Source organism: Ailuropoda melanoleuca, chromosome 20 (assembly GCF_002007445.2).
Source record: "Ailuropoda melanoleuca isolate Jingjing chromosome 20, ASM200744v2, whole genome shotgun sequence".
Taxonomy (NCBI): Eukaryota; Metazoa; Chordata; class Mammalia; order Carnivora; family Ursidae; genus Ailuropoda; species Ailuropoda melanoleuca.
In genome coordinates, this window is record NC_048237.1 from 29142723 (window position 1) to 29163939 (window position 21217).

Genomic DNA, 21217 nt, shown 5'->3' on the forward strand with positions numbered 1-21217 from the left:
CCACACATTTCATACCTGTGTTGTTGAGTCAACTGTAGTACGTTTTTTTTTAAACCATGCACAATTGTGTCATTTTAATTTTTTATTTCTTTTATTTTTTAAATTTATTTTTACTTTTTTTTTTGCGAGAGAGAGAGTGGGGGAGGGGCAGTAGAAGAGGGAGAAAGAGAATCTCAAGCAGGCTCCATTCCCAGGGCAGAGCCCAATGCAGGGCTTGATCTCACAACTCTGAGATCATGACCTGAGCCAAAATCAAGAGTCCAAGGCTTAACCGCCTGTAGTTTCTTTTAAAATGTATTTATAAAATATTTAATTGTAGAACTGCTGTTCGTTGCCTATTCCCAGATAAAAGTCCTGTGTTAAGATATGACGTGTTTATAAAATATTTTATAGACTATGAAGAAATTTTGTTTTCCTTGTTTACTGTTCGATCTTACTAATAAAACTTGTATGGTTTTTAGGGGCGCCTGGGTGGCTCAGAAAGGGAAGACTGTCTCGAGTGGATGAATGGCTTTCAATGGAGGGCCATAGCCTGCTGAGCCCCTAACGGGGTGATAAACAGAATAAGTACCTGTCTTTCCTCTCCATCCTCCCTAGAGATTGGCTGACCTCAAGAAGAAACCAGGAGGCAAGGGAGCCGGTTGATGTAGTGCCTAAAGCTCAGCCTCCTGGGGGCAGGGACCGGGGTGGAGAAGGGTGGAGAGTGATTCTGGAGAGGCAAACAGAAGACGCCCAGCACAGCGGCCAAACCACAGGCCAACTGTGAGTATGGAGTAAAAACATTTTCCAAAATACGAAAGCTTAATACATACCATGGGCTTCAGCAAAATGGGTTAACAAAATGGGGAACACATGGGATCCAACCAAGGGGCTCCAACTGAGAAGCAAGCGAGGACAGCTTCGGGATGACACACTCATGCCTACAGAGCGTCATTACAGACTTTAGAGGGAGGACGGAAGCTGGGGAAGGAGGTCTCCAGGAAGGAAAAAAAAAAAGAAAGAAAGAAAACCTGATAGATTTTCTTTTCTACTTTTCACTGAGAATTATTATTTAACTACAAATTACGGAAATGTATGTAATTTCAACTTTCCTTCCTTATTTGAAATCTTTTGGAACAGGCAGATTTTCTTATTTGTTGAAGCATTTGGAAGAATTGCTAGGCATTTGAGTATTTGGGGAGGTATTTGGGGGGAAAAACAATAACTAGTTGAAAACTAAGAAAATGGGGACAAAAGACCATTATTAATTCAAGTAAAACTAAAGTTATAGAAAGGGTAATCATGAAGAAACCCTACAAAGCCATCCAAAGACACAGAAGATGACTTTTAGGAAAGAACCAGTGTTTGAAGTCTTGCCCTACTCTGGGAACTCGGGGCCCAGGGTTCAACAGAGAAGCAATGACACACAGAAAACAGCAGCCTACCTACCAGCAGCACGTGCACATGCAAGAAAGGAAACCAATCTGGGAGGTTAGCGGCTCCTGGCCATGGGCAGGCACAGAAGCTAACGTCTTTCCTGTCTTGCCCTTGCGTCCCAAGCACCAGGCGGGAAAGCGCCAGTGGCAAGACAAGACAGCAGAACTTGAGGACAAGTGCTCCCTCCTGCCCCTCCCAGAGCCACAAAGTTTGGCTGCGTACTGTGTCGCCACAAGTGTGCTGAAGGAGGGAAGAGGTTTGAGTCAAATAGGAGACTGGATTTTTAAAAATGAACAGACCTGAATCTTAGTAACAGGAAAAGTCACTTGTAACAAGTAAGTGACTGAACTATTACGGAGGTAGATCACCAAGGAAGCCTTTTAGCTGGAGGAAAAAAAGAGAGGTTCGATGGGGAACAGAGGTAGCACTTTCGGAAAAACAACCCCAAAATTGTTTTTACACGATTCCTTCTGGGAGTCCTTCTTCAGACCAGTGACATAATAGAGAGCTATCGGATGGTGGTCAGTGCTCGGCAGAGAATTCGAACAGAGGGGGTGTGACGGTGAAGGTGTTGCTACCGTAGGACGAGTGATCAGGGAAAGCCTCTGTGAGAGGCAATATTAAAGATCAGTTCAGAACAAAGGAGCCAGCCAAACCAACACTGGGGACGTGGGTGCGGAAAAGGGAAAGTGGGCAATCTTCCCAGGAAGAAGCTACAGCTAGTGAGAACTCCCCAGCTTGGTGTGTTTAAAGAACAAGGTTAAGGCCAGCATGGCTCAGGTGTAGTGGGCTAGGAGAATAGGCCAAAATGAGTTCAGAGAAGTACGCAGCGGCTAGATCTGAGAGCTGCCCCCGATGGCAGAGGAAGTAAACTGTCCCCTCCTTGATGGCAGCAAAGCAAAGACGCATGCTTCTTGTGGGCCAGTATGAACCCTGAGGCAGGGAGCTGAACGGGGAACACAGCTCAAGACGCCAGTCTGCAGAAGTGAGGTGCCTGTGACAGAGCTGACGAGCCGAAGCCAAGAGCTGGGAGGGGTGTTTGTAAAGCCACTAGCCGTAGAAGACATGACCCATGTCAAGGGGCTTCCAGCCAAAATCCCCAGTGGGAATTGGCAAGGAACTCATGGAAGCATGCAATGAGGAAGAAGAATTGAGACTTGACATCAGCCACAGCCCAGAGGGCACCCACTCCAGATTACATCTGTACCAGGTTAATGAGTCTTTTCCTGCTCCCTTACATTGCCCCCCTTCGCCAATTCCAGAGGGCCTAGAGACAACTAGTGAATGGAGGAGCAAGGCAGGAGGGGGATAATGAGGGACAGACCACACCCCATCCCCATCCCCATGGTGGGTTCCCAGCCTGAAGTGGATTTGATGGAAGTGGAGTGAGAGGAAAGAGGGAGATGAGGGAGGGAGCCTTAAACGAAGTAAGATATTGAAGTTTTGACATTTGACTAGGTTGGAATTTTTATTACCTGCAAAAATGATTGTAACTCCATTATTCTTTAGGGTGCCTAAAAAAGCTATGGGGATGGAGAATTCCTCCACAGACGGGGAAAGAGATAACCAAAAACGTCCCAATGGATTTCTTGGGGCAGTAGACATGTTCTTCCTTTTGCTTGTCTGTATTTTCTGATTTTTCTCTAATGACACTGGTTTAATAGAAGTTTTGTGGGTTTTTTTCTATATTTAGCTCAACTAACAATGGACTTCATGGTATAAATGGCATTTGAGGTAATTATTGAAGACTTGATTTTGACAGGCAGCACCCACCTGGGGAGTGTGTTTCTGTCTGTAGCCATGAGGCCCAGAGCATGCTTGCATGAAAGAAGGGTGTTCAGTTAGGCTGGGGTGTAAATGTAGGGGATGGTGGCAGGTAAAACCAGAGGTCCTACTAGAATTAGCTTCTCTGGCATCCAAGTAAACAGACATGTTCACATTGACTTAATTTCGGGGGGGGGGGCTGGGTAGACATGCAGAGGAACCCAGAAAGCAACCAACCAGGCCTCAGAAAGAGGGAACTATGAGGAGGGGCCCTGGGTCAGAGGAGGCCCTCGGAACGGATGGGGCGGGTGTGTGGCTCTTCAGCGTGGAGCTCCGCCTTTAGCGTGCTTCGGCTGCTGGGCATGCCTGCTTCTACTCGGCCCCAGCCCCCATCTCCTCTCCCTCTTCTCCACCTAATGGCATTCTTCCGAGCTCAGTTCCCACTTCATGAGAACGGGCTCCTCTTTCCAACGTCAAGAACTGAACTGTGAAGCACCTCTTGGTGCCTGACACTGGGAGAGATGGGCCCAGCTCATTGTTTGGTACCAGTCGCAAACATCTTAGAGGAGAGGCTCTAGAGTTCAACCAGGGGGTGCTGGCAGCGAGGGTCCTGTGTGTATTGAGGCTGGGGAGGGGCTGAGGACGGGCAAGTACAGCCATGTGGGACAAATCACGGCGACTCAAGGCCAAGGAGCAGTGGCTGGGGCATTTCTACCTAACGAAGGGCTGCATCACATCCAGGCTTGACTGTCCGCCACAGGTGAGCAGTGGGCCAAGACGTTGAGGGCCTTACATTCTAGGAAGAGAATCTGTGCTTAATTATGTAGGTGGTAGTGACAAGGAGCGTCTCGCTCGCGCACGCGCTCTCTCACACATGTACACACGCTTTCTCTGGGGACTACAGCATGGCTTTTCGATGCAACACAGGCATTCTGCTTTCTTTCCTGTAACTGGAGAAGGGGTTTACCATGTCACCTGGGGACAGATCTCAAAGAACAAGAGACGATGTGAAAACTAAAAGATCACCGGAAAGGATCCAATATCACTCAGGGTGTGTCCTCCTGCAAATGAGAATGGGCCCACCCTGTGACACTCAGTGGTTAGAAATGCTTTTTGCTGCTGAAAAGGACCAAAAAAAATTTTTTATATATATACATGAAAAAATTTAGGAGCTGGCTGTTTTGAATAGGTAAATGAACAAATTTGAGAAATAAGACATGTTTCTAAGCTCTGGCCAACTCTCCTTGTGAGATTCATGAAGACAAGAAGGCAAGAAACTACTCCTTTCACAAACATGAACAAATCGTGACTTTTATCACGTATTCAATCACAAGAAGTGTATGGTAGACTCTAAAAATTAAGTAGTGGTGACTTGTATTCATTCGATAGATAGCTAGGAAACACAAATCACACAGAATAGCCTAAAACAAAAGCAAGATGGGTCTTCAATGTATGTTTAATAAACAGTGACATACTATATTCAATAAAAGATCCTTCAATTTGATTTCTTAGGAAGAACACAGCCCCTCTAACTTACGGTTTTCCCTTTGAGAGCAAGGGTTCATTTGAGATAATGCCCTCTGCCCCTACGAACAAATTATTTTAGCCTCAGAACAAGCTTGAGGAATTTTTATAATCTTGTTAACATTCTCCCTCACCCAATCCTATCTTTGCCAAGTGATTCCTGTTTATTTTGCCTCTCAGTTTTTCCAGAGAAAATAAACTGCTGAATCCGTGTGGCTCACGAAAAGGCCACAACTGAGCCAGGCAGGTAACAGCAACTCCAAAAAGGGAGAGGAGGTGAGAAAAAAATGAAAAGTCAGAAGTCCTTTCATGTTAACATTTTATTTAAACCAGTACAAGCACCATGCTTAACAGAAGACTGTCCAAAGTAAACATGCAGAGTATGAACTAGCAGAGCCTGAAATCACAGCTTAAGAAGTTGGGCCAGTTGTTGAGTTTGTTAAACGAGGACAGGGAACTGTTAAAATTCACAAGACTAAACCATTACTGTTTCAAGCCTCCTGAATGAGATTCTATTGGACCATCCAGATAAGCGGGAACTGCCCTGGCAAGTTAGTGATCTCAAACAACATTCAAGTAATATATGTGTATGAATTATATTCCAAAAAGCAAGAAAACACAGTTTCTATCACAACCTTAACACAGTTGTTTTGAATATTACAGGAACATGGTCACTGATTTGAAATGTCAAATGGCACAACAAGAAACAAATTCCTCAAGAATATTCAACTTGAGACCAGTGGTGTTAAGTGGCCTAAGAATATTTACATTCTTCCAGAAATACAAAGTAAGATTTGTCCAGAAATGTTTGAGACACTTCTTCACATAAGTTGTAAAGGCTCAAATTCTATAGATTCCAGTATTATCAGTATATTGAACAAATAGGGAAAGCAACCATACTAAGAATATTTGAATTGATAGAATACAAGTTACTCTCTACTTCCACCAAATATCAGCATTTAAACTCTTATGAAAATATCTATTCATCACTAGTCCACGTTATGGATTAATGACATTGCTCAGGTTTTAAAGTAGTCCAAACATTTTTTAAAGTATACCTTCCTTACTATCTATATAGGTGGGTAATAAAGACAGCCAAATTTAATTTGGCAATAAACTCCTCTAAATGGAAATTTTTAGTTAAAGTGTCAGACCAGGATACAGTTTATGGCTACCTTTGACTCCTGAAAATAGGAGATAAAAGGGGAGAGAAAAGGGCTGACAGACATTTTGCTACAAAGATGATTTAGTAATGATAATAAAAAATTTAGCAACACCCTCTTAAACAAGAGTATGTTTAACTGCACTAGGAATATGGTAAACTTTTTAGAAATAGACAAGTTGAACATTTCTTTTAGAAGTCAATTAAACAAAAACAATCTAACAACCTTTCTACTAACATGACTGCTTCAATACCAGAACAAAGTGAAGACTATTCAAAACTCTGACATTTTGGGATTTCAGCATAGTAACCTGAGAACAGTTTTCTTCATATGTCATTTATGTTGCCACAAAAACCATACTAAAAACATGCTAGGATTACTAGTCGGCTCTATTGTGACAACATTAGATGCTATGCAGAACGTATCCAAGGCCAACAATTTCAAAACAAATGCTGACTTAGAAGACCATGAAGGAGGTTCCCAGGAAAAAAGCTGATGTCAAAAGGGAAAGATTAAGATATGAATGGGAATGGCTGCACCAGAAAGCTATGGAATGTAAAAACTGGAATTATCCAATCTGGAGTTACTATTTCAGAGAAGGCAGAAAAAGAGAGCAAACTGAACTTATACTTGAAAAGAACAGTGCAAAATTTGATTACTGGAAGGGAAATTTATATAAAAGTCTGAGAACACTCTACAGCATAGGATTTGTAAGTCTCCCAATAGGACAGAGGGAGTCAAAACATGTTCTCCTGATTCCCCAATCGTAATCTATTGTCTTGCAAAATACATGTTATTGATAAGGAGTCAAACAAGCTCAAAAAAGCATGATTTATCACAGCTCTTTGTCCCTGTTAGACAACAGGGGAACTAAGTTCTGTTTATGGAAGTCAGTGTCATCTGACAATATGAAGGACTTTCAAATTTAAAAACGAAACAAAACAACTAAAACATGCAAGACAAAATAAGGAACCTCATTAAAAAATACATTCTTGCAGCACTAGTTTCTCTTATTGCTGCAAACATGGTGACATGAAATCGCATTTCCTTCATTTAAAAACATTAAAAACACTCCGCGTTCACTTGGGTTATATTTGCATTTCCATAGAATTATAAGCATTATTCTCCAATATCAAAATAGCTGTTTAAAGAATTCGTAAACTTCCTGGGTGAAGTTCTCTCTATCTCTCTCTCTGGAAATTGGAATAAAGAATCCTTCCCATTCATTAACCAAAACAAATGCCCACTCTAGCACTTCCTCATCTCCAACTAACTTCCTATTGCTTCCTGTTTTTTAAATTAGCGAAGCCAAACAGTGTTGGCAACAGAAGATTTAATATCGTGAAAATTCCAACTATCTTTACCTCTTTATTAGTGTTGGCACAGAAACCTCAAAAAAATGCAAAGAATATATAAATGAAAAATACGCCAACATAAAATAATGCCTTTCTAGTTTTGAAATGACTAAGATACTCTTAATATAAGAATTTGCTCACCAAATTTGGTTAGTCTTTACAGTATCAAGACCTTTTGTCAAATTAATGTTAAATAGTTACTTATATGGTGTTCTTAAAGTACACTATAAATTAGAATCCTTGCTTTATGCCAAGGATGCCAACAAGACAGATATCCAGTTCGGAATATCTCCTGACATTTAGGATATAAGATGCAATTTCTATTAATATGTTAACGTTATTAACTCTGGCCAAGGTTTTAAGATAAGTAATTTTTCCTATGGCACAAAGGTAATCATCATAAATACACCCCAAATTATAACTCTCAACTGCCATATATTCACCAGTGCAAGCAGATAGTTGGAATTTTTAAAAATATGAAGTTGATTTTATTACAAATTTCAGATACACACATTAGAAAATTGTTTTACTTGGACCCTTTACAAAAGTATTAATTTCACCAAATCTGGAATACTGGCAGTGTAAAAGTCTTAAACTAACCTTAAAGCTAACAAATCAAAGGCACAGTATTAACACATTTAAAATAACTTGTGTTCACAGGACAACATTAAGAGGTGATTTATAAATAAAGTGTTATTAACCTAGATCCAAAACTATCTAGCTATGACACAACCAGGAATGAAGCCCTTGATTAGTTCCAGCTTATCAATTTCCAAGACTAAGATGCTACTTTCTGTAAGGAGAAAACATAATAGCCATAACTACTATAAAATCTAATTCCCAGACCTTAAGAATGAATGACTGATGAACAAAGTTTCTGGACTTGATTAAAAAGATACAGGAAACCAAAGAAGGTATGGAATTGATGACAAGTATACTTGTAATGCAGCTTACACTAAATTATTTTTCATGGCTCTAAACTGGGTCATTCAAGTCTTTTACCCCAAATTAATTTTAAAGATTTGACAAGTGATAATATGCTATTTTCATATATAAACTGCTAATATCCAGTATTTGTCAAAAGGAGGCAACTGTTGTCTATCACAATCTAATACCCACTTTCCAATAGTGTCTGTAAATAGTAACAAATTCTGAACCGTAAGTTATAGAAATTAGTCACAAGAGTGCAAAAAGTCCCTGGAGAGAAGTAGTCCACCTAACAATTACAAATATAAGGAAACACTTTACAAAGTTTCATTACTATGAAGATGATTTCCCTTTGTTCAAAATTTGAACAAATGAAGAATTTTTCTTTACTGCAGGAAACAAACTGTAAGTAACAGTGCATTTTTAGGCATAAGTATTTATGTCTGGTTCCAGTATGGTCAGGTTAATACATAAATACTTTAGAAACACAGAAGTTCACATTAGTGGAAAAATCCAAGTTTCTCACGTAACCATTCTTCAGTCAGGTCTTCGGTATTTCTTATTTCAAATACCTTAAGAAAGAAACCTTAGGTCATACTTTGACACTCTCAAAAAAAAAAAATCAAACACATTGTATATGTGAATATTACATACCAAATTCTCCTTCCTTTCATTCATGTTGGTCATGACTTATCTTTGTAAATTAGATATACCTTTACTTTTTTTAAATGCTAAGTACTGAGTTACCAAAGCTTAGCAATCAAGATGTCATAAAACTAAAACTCTCTTAAAACCTACAAATATTCTAAAAGAATCTACGAACCTACGAATCAAATCTACGAATATTCTAAAAGAACAGTTCTGTACATCTTACCCACTAGAAGAGATGCCCCCAGGTACACACAACTGAAATCAATCTAGTTAGTTAGGAAGTGGAGAACATATGCTGGTCTTCCATAGTTGGAGGAAATACGAGCTGTAAATTGTTTTGAAAAGGATGGACTACAGGTCCACAGCCACAAACCTCTGCAAGAATCTGTACACGCAGGCCCAGTAAGTATAACGGCTATCCAGAAACAACGTAACAGAGCAGAAAGGATGGGATTGAGGCCAATGTGGGTTTGCATCCTGGCTCTGTCATTTAAGCAACCCTGGGCAAGTCCTTCATCTTCTGAACCTCAGTTCTCCCATCTATAGAATAGGAATATCACCATTCACCTCACAGGGTTGTGGTCAGGATTCAATGTGATTATCTGTTAATAGTAACTTATAAATTGTAATGCCTTAATTCCAGCACTTGATGGTGTGCTGTGGGATTAGAATGGAAATGAGGCTGTTAACAGGGCTCCCTCCTAATCACCCAATCCATTGAGAGCAACTCCAGGGTGTTCCTATACAAATGAGAAAAAGTAGTGTCTGTAAGTTGGTGGTGTCAATGACAATCACATGAGCTAAAGGGAAAAGGCAGAGGGCAATCTCCTAGACTGATGGTTAAGCACCTAAGGGGAAAACACTGATGCTGTCCTTAAAACCTGAAAGGACATGTTATTTAATATAGTTTTAGTGAATAATATTCCATTTCAAAACCTTAAAAGTATATACTTTTTCAACTCAAACTAATACTTGGAAGTTAAATAAAGTTTGAGAGCTTACCATTTAACTTCAACAATGCCATAAAACAATGGGGACATTTAAATCTTAAGTAAAGTGTCTCATATAAAACAGAATGATCTAGCTTTTAATAAAGCTAATAAGTATTCTTAACAATTTCAGACTTGGGAACAAGACACAGTTAACTGCATAATATGGAATTCCTGCACAGAAGTTGGTTCATTTAGCCTATGGTAAAGAGCTCTGAGAAGCTTCAATGCTTACTTTTTTTTTTTTTTAAAGATTTTTATTTATTTATTCGACAGAGATAGAGACAGCCAGCGAGAGAAGGAACACAAGCAGGGGGAGTGGGAGAGGAAGAAGCAGGCTCATAGCGGAGGAGCCCGATATGGGGCTTGATCCCATAACGCCGGGATCACGCCCTGAGCCGAAGGCAGATGCTTAACCGCTGTGCCACCCAGGCGCCCCTCAATGCTTACTTTTATCTACTAGAAACTGCATTGTGGAAGATGAAAAACTTTCAATAGATTGAATAGTGGCAGTGGATTTTCTAAAGCTGCCTATATTTTAAATGTGATTTCTTCTAATCAACTTATAATTTACATTCAAAAAAACACACTTTGATTAAAGACTTCTATCTTTCTATTTCCAAACAGTACAACTCTCTAAAATTTACTGCTCTGTTATATATAACTTTTACCTGCATAAAAAAAACTTAACTCTTCAGATTACTTTAGCTAATGCTCTAATAGTGTGGGAAAAATATTGTCTCAACAAGCAAGTAAAACACAGATACTACCTTGGTTAGTTCAGCTGTTTGGACTAGCTTATTCTTACTCCCAGCATACATCATCTGTTGTTCCGGCTTACACCCTGGAAAAGAGATTAGTATAGAAACGAGACTTAGATTTTGAAAAAGTGACGGGTTTTCGTTTTTTTACTTCTAAAATGACATTTTTAGGATTTTTTTACCCAACAGGTTTACAAAAAACTTCAGTCCAACTGTGAATGGGTGTATTTCAAGAGTCTTACACTGCATACTGCCTACATGAAGCCACAGCTAAATAACAAACAAGTCCCTGGGATTGATAAAAATAAGTGTGGCTAGATCTCTGTGTATCTTTTAGAACTCTGTAAATACTCAGGAACTTTTCAGTGCAATCTTAATTTTGACATCAGATCAAGATCAATTTTATGGATGCCTCATATATAAAGGTTTGGGGATGGGGATGGATCAGTGTGGGGTGATCTGCCCTGAAAAAAAATTACAGGCTGCTTACATATAAAGTTAAAAAGGTACTGCAGTTATTTTAAGTGCTAAATAAATAATACAAACAGTAAAGTTTAGAGAAGATTCAGAGAGTTTACGGTGGGCTTAAATGGTAGTGGTACTGGGAGTTCTGATGGTAATGGATATATCTTAAATAACAATAAGCCACTTCAATACCCAATGTAAGCTATTCTGGGACGATTCTTAAGGTTACAGGAATATCATCATTAAGTACTGTTTTAAAGATAAACACAAATATATATCATGATAATACACGAAGTTCATGTACTCATACACAAAACCTAAAAAGAAAATGTACGTTGGTGTTTTAAAATGTCACTACATATCAAATTCCATAAAATGCATGTATGATTTGACCAAACACTTACACTTCTAGAAATTTATCCTAAGAAAACAAACAAGTTCTCAGAAAGGATGCTTTATAGCAACTCCTTTCTAGGGATGAATTCATGTGCACATACATACCTCTGTTTAAGTTATTCAACACTTTACATCTTTAAAAGAAGCATAAAATGTCTCCTATAAAAATGGTTTAATTAGATCAAAACCAAATATGCACTATTTAAAGAAATTCACTCACCAACAGGACTGGAGAAAATAAAGCACAGAGGATATGAAACTCTTCCATCATCATGTTGGTATTTATAACTATACACAATGAAGGTTTTTCTCAAGTTAAAGAAACTAAAATTACTGCTATATTTGACTCAAGTACTTACCAACAAAGTTCTGAAAGAAAATACACACCTGGGGAGCTAGTGAGTGGTAACTTTCTGTCCTCTCGATTTGAGCCATACCTTTATTATCATTATCTTTCCACAAAAGTATACATGAGCCCCAAAGATAAGGTATAAAAACATATAAGCTCTCAAAAATAAATTTATTAAAAGTAAATGGATACAGTATGGATTTTTTTCTCTTTCTAAATTTTTACCTGTAAACACATAATAATAAAAGGAATTTTTTAAAAAGAAAATAATTCATCCCACTAGTATGTCAGCTTCCCATTTTTCTTAGTCCATGATGTGCATACATGTTTTGATTTTGATCATGGTGTAGGAGAAATTTTTGTAAAACACAGGGCTTTTAAAAATTGAAAAAAACCAACTTCATAAATAAAATTCTGACCACTAAAGAAAACAAATCTTTTTAAAGCACTAAGAAAAGGATATCGAGGTTGTCGTTCAGGCAGTTCATCTTTAAGTTCATCCGGTGAAATGCCCTGGCACCATGAAGAGAAACAACTTTTAAGCATTTTCTGACCCATAAATCCTTAAGAAATATACCAAACACCCACTCTACTAATAGATAGAAATTCATAACCATATAACACAACATAAAATCTTATTTTACTAAATTGTGTATCACCTGAGATTACTAAACCCTCAAACTACTGAATGCACACTCAGTTTAGTTCCATTTATTAACAAAATAGTCGTGGCTCATGTTCCAGTTCAGGAAATACTGAATAAGATAATAAGCCACCCCTCAAAGGAAACATCAATGTCTGATTTAGGGAGAAAAAAGTGAATTTCTTTCCAGTCTAAATTAGTTACTTAATTTGACAAACTAAATGCTTAGGTTATAGCATTTTAGTTTTTAATTATCGGCCAAGCAATTTAGAAGTTATACGGGACATGTAGTTAACTTCTACCACTTATTACACTGGGTTTCAGTAATGTTTTAAAGAAGGTGATTCAATTAGCAAGACACTGCGCTACATAATAATTAGCACATGCTTTTCATGCATAATGAGCTACACGTGTACTCAGACTCATTTTAAAAGTACATGTAAGTAACATAGCATCTTTTAGGCAATAATAATTGCTTAACTATAAAAATGTACTTAGCTGATGAAACAAACCTCAAGCTCTTCATCCAGTACCACCAGGCGTTTATCCTTATCAATTTTCACTAAAATAAAAATATAGTATAAGTAAACTGTGATATGTATTTTTTTTTTTAATGTAAACTGCGATTCTAATGTGACCTTGATCTACCCAACCCACAGGGTCTAAGCCCTTTTCTTCTGGCATCCAAAATTAAAACATTAGGGACGCCTGGGTGGCTCAGTCGGTTAAGCATCTGCCTTCAGCTCAGGTATGATCTCAGGGTCCTGGAATCGAGTCCCGCATCCAGCTCCTTGCTAGCAGGGAGCCTGCTTCTCCCTCTGCTCCTTGCCCCCTGCTTGTGCGCTCTCTCTCTCTGACAAATAAATAAATAAAATCTTAAAAATAAATAAATAAAAATTAAATTAAATTAAAACATTAAGAAACAAACAAAACTCATTTGCAGTTTAGTTTATGGTCTGTTAGCTAGCTGTGCTTTTCAAGCAGTCAGCATTTAAAGGCTTTTACCCACAATTCCCATCACATAACTTGCTTATTTAGAATTTTATGTCAACTCCTTACATTTTCTGTGTATCTGAAGAATTTTGTAACTCATATGCAACTTTCTACATAATAAGGTCCGAAAGGGTGACTGTAAATGAGATTGGTCTATGTAACATGGTTAGAACTCCAAGGGAAAAGCAGACCAGGGGTTAAGATAGAACCACCACCACCAATTGCCAGCTTCTCCAGAGTCAAGATTTCATAGTGCAATAGATTATTATGAGATAGCAGAAAACCAACTAGCAGTGATATCTATATTTAAATATATGTAACATAATCCAAAGCCAAACTGAAATATGTTTAGATAATCTTTGCCTTTATTCTTTTCCATTACTCTGAAAAGTTGGCCATTTTTGGTTTTACACTAATTTCACAGTAAATTCTGTAAGATATGGTAAGATCTCAAACAGCTTTACCTTTCGCAGCACAATGGCACAGATATGAATTTTCACTTTTAAGAACTGTATGCCTACGTTGTAGTATTTATTTGTAATTGAACGAAAGCTCATTACAAGTTGTCGCTACCTCGTTAATTCACATCTGCCAGATGCCTCTCTGTGAAGCACTGTCTATAGAGATCTATACTGTGACCCGCCTGCCCTTCCTTCATCTTTCTAAGTCACCACAAACATATTTTTTTTTTAAAGATTTTATTTATTCATGTGACAGAGAGATAGCCAGTGAGAGAGGGAACACAGCAGGGGAGTGGGAGAGGAAGAAGCAGGCTCCCAGCAGAGGAGCCCAATGTGGGACTCGATCCTGGAATGCCGGGATCACGCCCTGAGCTGAAGGCAGACCTTTAACGCCTGCGCTACCCAGGCGCCCCACCACCCACGTATTAAATATTATTTAAGAATATAAAAGAAATCTGAATAACATCAGATAAGTTCACAGTGGAAGAAGTCATAGGCAAATCATTCTTTCCACTGTCAGAAGTCAGTGACGCTTCAAAGTACTCTCCATGAAACTGGGGTTCAAGTCTAGAATTGAAATAAGGTCCCAAATCACTGCGAAGACAATGCTGAACACTTTACCATTTTAGGTGCAGGGAAAGGTTTCTGGCTGAGATTGAATGACCGGGCAATTTTTAGTCTCCTGAGGAGTTAAAGGATGGAGCTGGATTGGTCACTACAATGACCAGATGGCTAAGATCATCTTCTCCAGAGCTGTACAGGCAGCTGAGGAGGGAGGTAGGACACTCCACCTCTGTTCTAGATTACAGCTGTTACTTATTTTTTAAAGTGATCTAAAAGCAAGGGGAAGGGACACCTGGGTGGCTCAGGTCATGATCTCAGGGTTCTGGGATGGAGTCTGTCCTATACCCCCACCCCTCGGTCAGCAGGGACCCTGCTTCTCTCTCTGCCTGCCACTTCCCCTGCTTGTGCACACATGCACTCTCTCTCTCTGACAAATAAATAAATAAATAAAATCTTTAAAATAAATAAATAAAAGTAAGGGGGAAGATTAAAACAGAAGGAGGCAAATTATTTCCTAACGGCCCAGTTTATTCAATGTAGCTATAAGATAAAAAGCAACAAAGACCATGTAACTGAGGCAATCACATTTAGCTTACTTATAATGGCAGCATTATTCGTTTCTTTGCGAAAACGAAACTTTCTCAGCTTTTCCACTAAATCTTCAGCGACATCACAAACCACCAAAGACTCACTCTAGAAAAGAAAAAAAATCATGTATAAAATGTCATGACTTCAATATGTATACGTGTTAAAGTTATAAAACTTAATACCTCTAAAAACATACAATGACATCTATAAATGTCACATCACAATTATGTGAGTTAACATGAAACACATGAATATTTAAAGAGCTTTTAAATCTACCAACCTTTGTATCTAAGTTAATTATACACATTTGTTCACATAGCCCATATATATATATATATATAGCTTATATATAGCTTATATATATATACAGGCTACACTTTAACTTTCTCTTTGGCTAATAAGAACCTTAAAGAGCTATATAAAATAATGTGCTACTTCATCAGAACCGGAGAGGAAGAGAAGAATATAGGAAATTCAAGGATCGCTGTCTGCTGTCAGAAAGTATAACATTTTTGCACTATGCAGGAAAGTAATCTTTATTATACTTAGAATTAATAAGACCTTGGTTCATTTTTATGTCTCACAACTATGAAAAAATACAAATAAAGTATGAAAGATAAACCACAAGAGTAAAGACCAGTATTATTTTATATCTTAATGAAATGACAATGGGAATTTTAAAAAAGAAGTTACTGGGGCTCCTGGGTGGCTCAGCCATTAAGCGTCTGCCTTCAGCTCAGGTCATGATCCCAGGGTCCTGGGATCGAGCCCCACACTGGGCTCCCTGCTCGGCGGGAAACCTGCTTCTGCCTCTCACACTCCCCTTGCTTGTGTTCCCTCTCTCGCTGTCTCTCCCTCTCTGTCAAAAAAATAAAATCTTAAAAAAAATAAAAAATAAACATAAAAAAGAAGTTATTAAGAATTATGAAAGTAGATGTCTGGCTGGCTCAGTCTGTAGAGCATACAACGCTTGATCTTGGGGTCATGAGTTCAAGACCCACACTGGGCGCAGAGATTACTTAAAAAAAAAAAAAAAAGAACTATGAAAGCAAAACCAGATGGAATACAAAAACTAAAAGAACCTTTTACAAATTATGAAAAAATGTACGAGATTCTTCTCCAGAAATATGGCAAGGAAATAACCAAAGGACTCTTCTCTTAGTTAGGCAAATGTATTACTGATGGCAAACACAAGCATGGAAATGGTTATTTTTCCTTTTTTTTTTTAATGTGTAAAACTTCGAACACGTACAAAAGGAGAGAATAGTATAGTGGAACCCTATGCACCTATAATTCAGCTTCAAACATTATCAACACACAGCCAATCTTATTGCATCAACACTCTCAATACTGCCCAATGGACTGTCACACAGCAAAGGCCTGAAGTCATTTCAACTATAAATATTTTAGTATGTATCATTAAAATGACAATATGTGCCATTAAGAATATGAGGACAATAACATTATCTTACCTTAAAAAACTAACAATAATTCCAGTCTCAAATAATCAAACAACTCGAATTCCCCTCAGTGTTTTTTGTTTTGTTTTCCCTGTGGTTGGTCTGATAGACTCAGGTACCAAATAAGGTCCACATGCTTTGATCTTTTCATACATAAGCTCCCCCCCTCCTTCAAGAGAATTAGAACAGTTCTGAGACCAATGCTAAACACACATTTCTCCTTATAACCCAAAAAGATTAAGGTTTTCAATTTTAAGTTAAAACACAAATTTAATAAAAGCCTGCTTTGACCCCATGTTGGGTAAATGAGAGTGTAAGTTAAAGCAGGAAATAGCTGTCAATTTTAAATTGTCCTTTAAATTCAGAACACTGCTAATATGTAAGGTATGATATACTATAGGATATGCTATTTACAATTAGAAAGGACATCCCACCAATAAGTATTATCCAATGAATAAGGCTCCTGTAGAAGTCAGGTATATGCGTCCTATTAGTTCTCCTTAGAGAAAGAGATTCTAAGACAGTCATATGGAGTTTCCTTAAGGTAGTATTCAATCCTAGTTTATTTTTTTCTATCTTTCAAGAAAGGTAGAGTAAAAAAACTAGAATTTTCATTTTCTTTTTTTTTTTTTTTAAGATTTTTATTTTATTTATGTGACAGAGAGACAGCCAGCGAGAGAGGGAACACAGCAGGGGGAGTGGGAGAGGAAGAAGCAGGCTCCCAGCGGAGGAGCCCGATGGTGGGACTCGATCCTGGAACGCCGGGATCACACCCTGAGCCAAAGGCAGACGCTTAACGACTGCGCTACCCAGGCGCCCCAGAATTTTCATTTTCTATTCAACAAAGGTAGAACCCATTAGTGAAACTAATAAATATTTTAGATTCCTCTTTAGGCAAAGACCGATTTATCACAAAAGTCTTATCTTCCGGCTCTGATACTCAGAGCTGCTTGTGCAATCCTGACATTCTAAGGACCAAGAACCAAGTGAAAAACACACTGTGATTTAATTTATATAGCCTTTTGGGGGGCATTTTCACCCCTCCCAATACCATTATAAGGTCAAAAATTCCTTCCTACAAGAAAAGGGAACCAGGTTCAGTCAATTCTAATTGCTTACAGTTAGTAGAAGGATTTACCAATGAGTGTTAACACCCTGCAACAACTCTATCTGGGTGAATATTAACACACAGTTAATTGGAGTATTGAGCTCAAGTGTTCACTTACTGGTTTATCCATGTAAGGAACATTTAGTGAGTGTAAGCACTGTGCTAAGTGCTAGGGATACAATCCTATAAAATAAATAAATAATATGGGCCTGCCCTCAGGAAGCTTCTAATATAGTCTAGTAGAGAACACACCTATAGAGAACAGACCTACATCAAAAGGAACAGGTAAGAAAGCATACTTGTTTGCACCTGTGATAAGTACTAGACAGGAGAGACACAGCTGCTATGAGAACTTATGACTAGGGAAGAACACCATGGTCATAATAGGTCTGCCTGAAAAAGGTATTTGAAGGGCCAAAACTGCCTATGCAAAGACCCTTTGAGTAAAGGGATCATGGCACATCTAAGTTAATGAAAGGCCACTGTGACTCAAGCACAAGCAGGAACATGGTATAACAGAAGGTTGGGTAGGAGCTGGACCACATAGGGCCCAGCAGGTCATATTTTGGTCTTTATCCTATGAGCAAAGGGAAGCCACTAAAGTGTTTTAAGCAGAGTGATGATGGGAAACGTGACCAGATTTGCATGCAGGAAATAGGCAAAGTGCCAAGAAGAATAGGGCAAGGCTGGTTAGTTGGCAAGCTTAGTACAAGGGAGAGATGAAAAGTAGCATAGGCTGCTGAAGACCAAAGAGAAGTAGGGAAATACTGCCAGTAACAGTTAACATGTATTAAACACTATGACAGAAACACGGTGCTATGTCCTTTACATGCATCTCCCCTCATACTCAAAACAATCCCTTAGGATGAGTTTTTCTTATCCCAATTTTGCAAGAAACTAAGGCTTAGAGAGGTTGTTTCTTCCCCAAAGTTACACAACTGGTGAAGCCTGATCTCTAGCCACTCTCTTAACCACTACAAAGGCGGTAGTAACAAATTGGGTCTTAGAGGTGTGAGTTAGGGAAAAGGGTTCCAAGATGACTTCAAAGCTTCTCACTCGTGTAACAGACTAAATGATACCTTTCACGGAGTTAAGAACACTGAGGAAGAACAGGTTTGCAGGGAAAGAGCATGAGTTCTATTTTGGACAAATTGAGGTGGCCTTAAGGCACCCAAGTGGGGAAAAGCTCCTAGAGGATAACTAAATAGTGGCATGTATAGATCTGGACCGGATCTCAGAAGCAAGTGTAATAAAAATTCACAAGTCATCTGCTTACAGGTAGGAGGTAACTGAAGCGATGAGTGTAAGAAAGGATGGAGAAAGAATACAGAATGGAAAACAAAGCATTAGACTGGAGCCTAGGACTCCTACATGTGATATCCAGGTAAGGAGAATAGTCTGCATGGGACACAAATGGGCCAACAGGAAAAGCAGGAGAAAAAACAGAACCCAAGGGGAAAGCATGTAGGAAGAGAAGCTTCAAAAAGGAGAGAGTAGTCAACTGCGTGGAACGCAGATGAAAAGTCAGGAAAGATGAGAATTGAAGGCAGTCCCCTGGTTCTGGTGGCCATGACAAGATCTATTCGAGGGAGGTGGGTTGAAAAATGAGTGGGAGGTCAGAGATACGACAGTGGGCGATTGTGTTTTGTTTCTAATTAAAGAAACGAGCATATTTAAACGCCCGACAGGAAAGATACAGAAAATTCTTGTTAGGCAATTTACTTAATTCTTCACTTTATTTTTGAGCGAGGCGTTCAACTCATTCGAGTACGGAAGCCAAAGCCCCGAGAACAAACTAAAGCTTTTGACGGTCACTTTAAGGCTAAGGATCAAAACCTTAGGCCAGAAAGATTTCCAACTGCCCTAACTGGAAGAAAGCAAGAATACAGAAAAATCTTTAGAGGCAGGCTGGGAAAGGAGGAGACAGAAGCTAAGGCGAGGCCGCAAGAATGGAATCTGAAATTTCGAGCTCTCCCTGGAAAGGCCGCCAGGCGGAAGGTGCTCAGCGCCTGTCCGCCCCCTCAGGCCTGGCCCGGGTCCTGGCAAAGAAACCGGCGTTTGGGGGCAGCCCTTCGCTGGGCCAGAACGCCGGCCCCTCCGACCCAGCAGTTCAGGAGCTGGAAGCCTCCACCCAGAAAGACCGAGAGAGAATGACCCAGCCGTACTGGCCGCACCCCAGTCCCAGAATCCACTGGGCGGACCGACCCCAGGGCCGCTTCGAGGACGCTGCCCTTAGGCGGGTTGGCAGCGGCGGCGGGGGGAGGCCAAGTCCCTGGCTGTGGGCACGCGCCAGCAGCCGGGGCGGAAGCGGCCGCCGACCCACCCCGGGCGCTGCTCGCCGAGCCCGGCTCTGGCAAACGAGAGAGCCCGGCTGGCTGGCTCAGCCCTCCGGCCCCCGCCCTCCCAGCGGCAACTCACCATTTTCCTTCCGGCCGTCAGCGGCTCCTCGCCTTCCCTCGGGCCCCTTTAAGAATGGCACGGCGGCCGCCTCCCTTCCTGCCCCGGCGCCTGGCAGAGTCGCCCCCACCCATCAACGCGACCGGGGCGGGCCGGCACGTGACGGCGGACGGCGGGAGGCACGGCTCAAAATTAGTCGAATCGCGAGCGCCTGCTGGCCCCTGCTCCTTTTAGGAAAGAAGGTTCTGCCTGTCTGAGAATGGGGCCATCTTGCAGAAATGCACTCTTAACATTCAAGCCCACTCTTGCTCCTTTTTAACTTTACTCTGAGGGCTTTTCATAGTGATATGATTAAGGCCATCATTTCAATGGCAAATATGTGCGTTGACCACAGTCTACCTTCCAAATGAAACTCTCCACTTTATTTTTGAGCGTGGAGTTCAACCCATTCGAGAACTGAAACCAAAGCCCCCAAGTCCTTCAAAGGTCCCTCAAACCTAAACAAGCCTGCCTTTCCGCCCACTCTCTCTCCGCCCCCACACCCCCAACCGCGGATCTCCACGACTTTCCAGGACTTGATGAATACATTCCTTTTCTCAATGGTGTTTATTTATTGAAGTATGAATGATGATTGCTATCTATATGGGTGTTACGAACTACTGCCTAAGGACACTTCTAGAAGTTTCTGTAGGCGGTGCAGACTTACTGGAGCAAGCTAATTTTTGAATGTGGTGAGGAAAGTAGTTTGGAAGAAGTTTGAACTCTAGAATTCATACAGTTGCCTTCAATAAAGAAACTTCCTGGGGTAGGATATCATGGTGTTTACCGGGTAGTGCTAGGGTGGTGCCTGGTCCACAATAGGTGCTCAGTTAATATTTGCAGAATGAGTGAAAGAACCAAAGAAAAAGATAATTCCAGAACGTGCTACCACTGCCGTCGTTCTTCATTAGTATTAAACTGAATTATTGGAATTTTTATTTTTTTAAACATTTTTATTTATTTGAGAGAGAGAGCTAAAGTGCGCGATCGATGGGTGTAGGGAGGAGGGGTAGAGGGGGAGGAAGAGGGACGAGCAGACATCCCTTCTGAGGACCCTGTGATCATGATCTGAGCTGAAATCAGGATTCCGTTGCTCAAGGACTGAAACACCAGGTGCCCCCCTGAATTATTAGAATTTTTAAAGTTTGTGTTAATGTTTAAATTTAATGAATTGTTAGCATGTTAATAAATAACATTAAGTCAG

General features: G+C 39.9%; 1 protein-coding gene across 2 annotated transcripts; it reads right to left on the bottom strand.

Moving 5' to 3' along the window:
• Positions 1 to 5006: 5006 nt before the first annotated feature.
• GMFB (glia maturation factor beta) lies at positions 5007 to 20143 on the bottom strand. 2 transcript variants are annotated; one of them, XM_019800096.2, is made up of 7 exons: positions 19996 to 20143; positions 15018 to 15114; positions 12916 to 12965; positions 12224 to 12273; positions 11632 to 11717; positions 10560 to 10633; positions 5007 to 8721 (listed from the first exon to the last, which is right to left on the bottom strand). In XM_019800096.2, exons 1-7 carry the CDS (start codon positions 19996 to 19998, stop codon positions 8650 to 8652), a joined length of 432 nt encoding a protein of 143 aa, XP_019655655.1. In that variant the 5' UTR covers positions 19999 to 20143; the 3' UTR covers positions 5007 to 8649. The 2 variants fall into 2 exon arrangements, with proteins under 2 accessions (XP_019655655.1, XP_011223805.1); XM_011225503.3 differs by having other exon boundaries at positions 11632 to 11714; positions 19996 to 20142.
• Positions 20144 to 21217: the final 1074 nt, after the last annotated feature.

What these genes read in the sequence shown, in the direction of transcription:
- GMFB (XM_019800096.2), bottom strand. An exon ending in GAATAATGCTGCCATTATAA is followed by an intron (nt 12,966 to 15,017) that starts GTAAGCTAAATG and finishes TTTTTATTTTAG; the next exon opens with TGAAAATTGATAAGGATAAA. An exon ending in CTGCCTGAACGACAACCTCG is followed by an intron (nt 11,718 to 12,223) that starts ATATCCTTTTCT and finishes TAACTTGAGAAA; the next exon opens with AACCTTCATTGTGTATAGTT.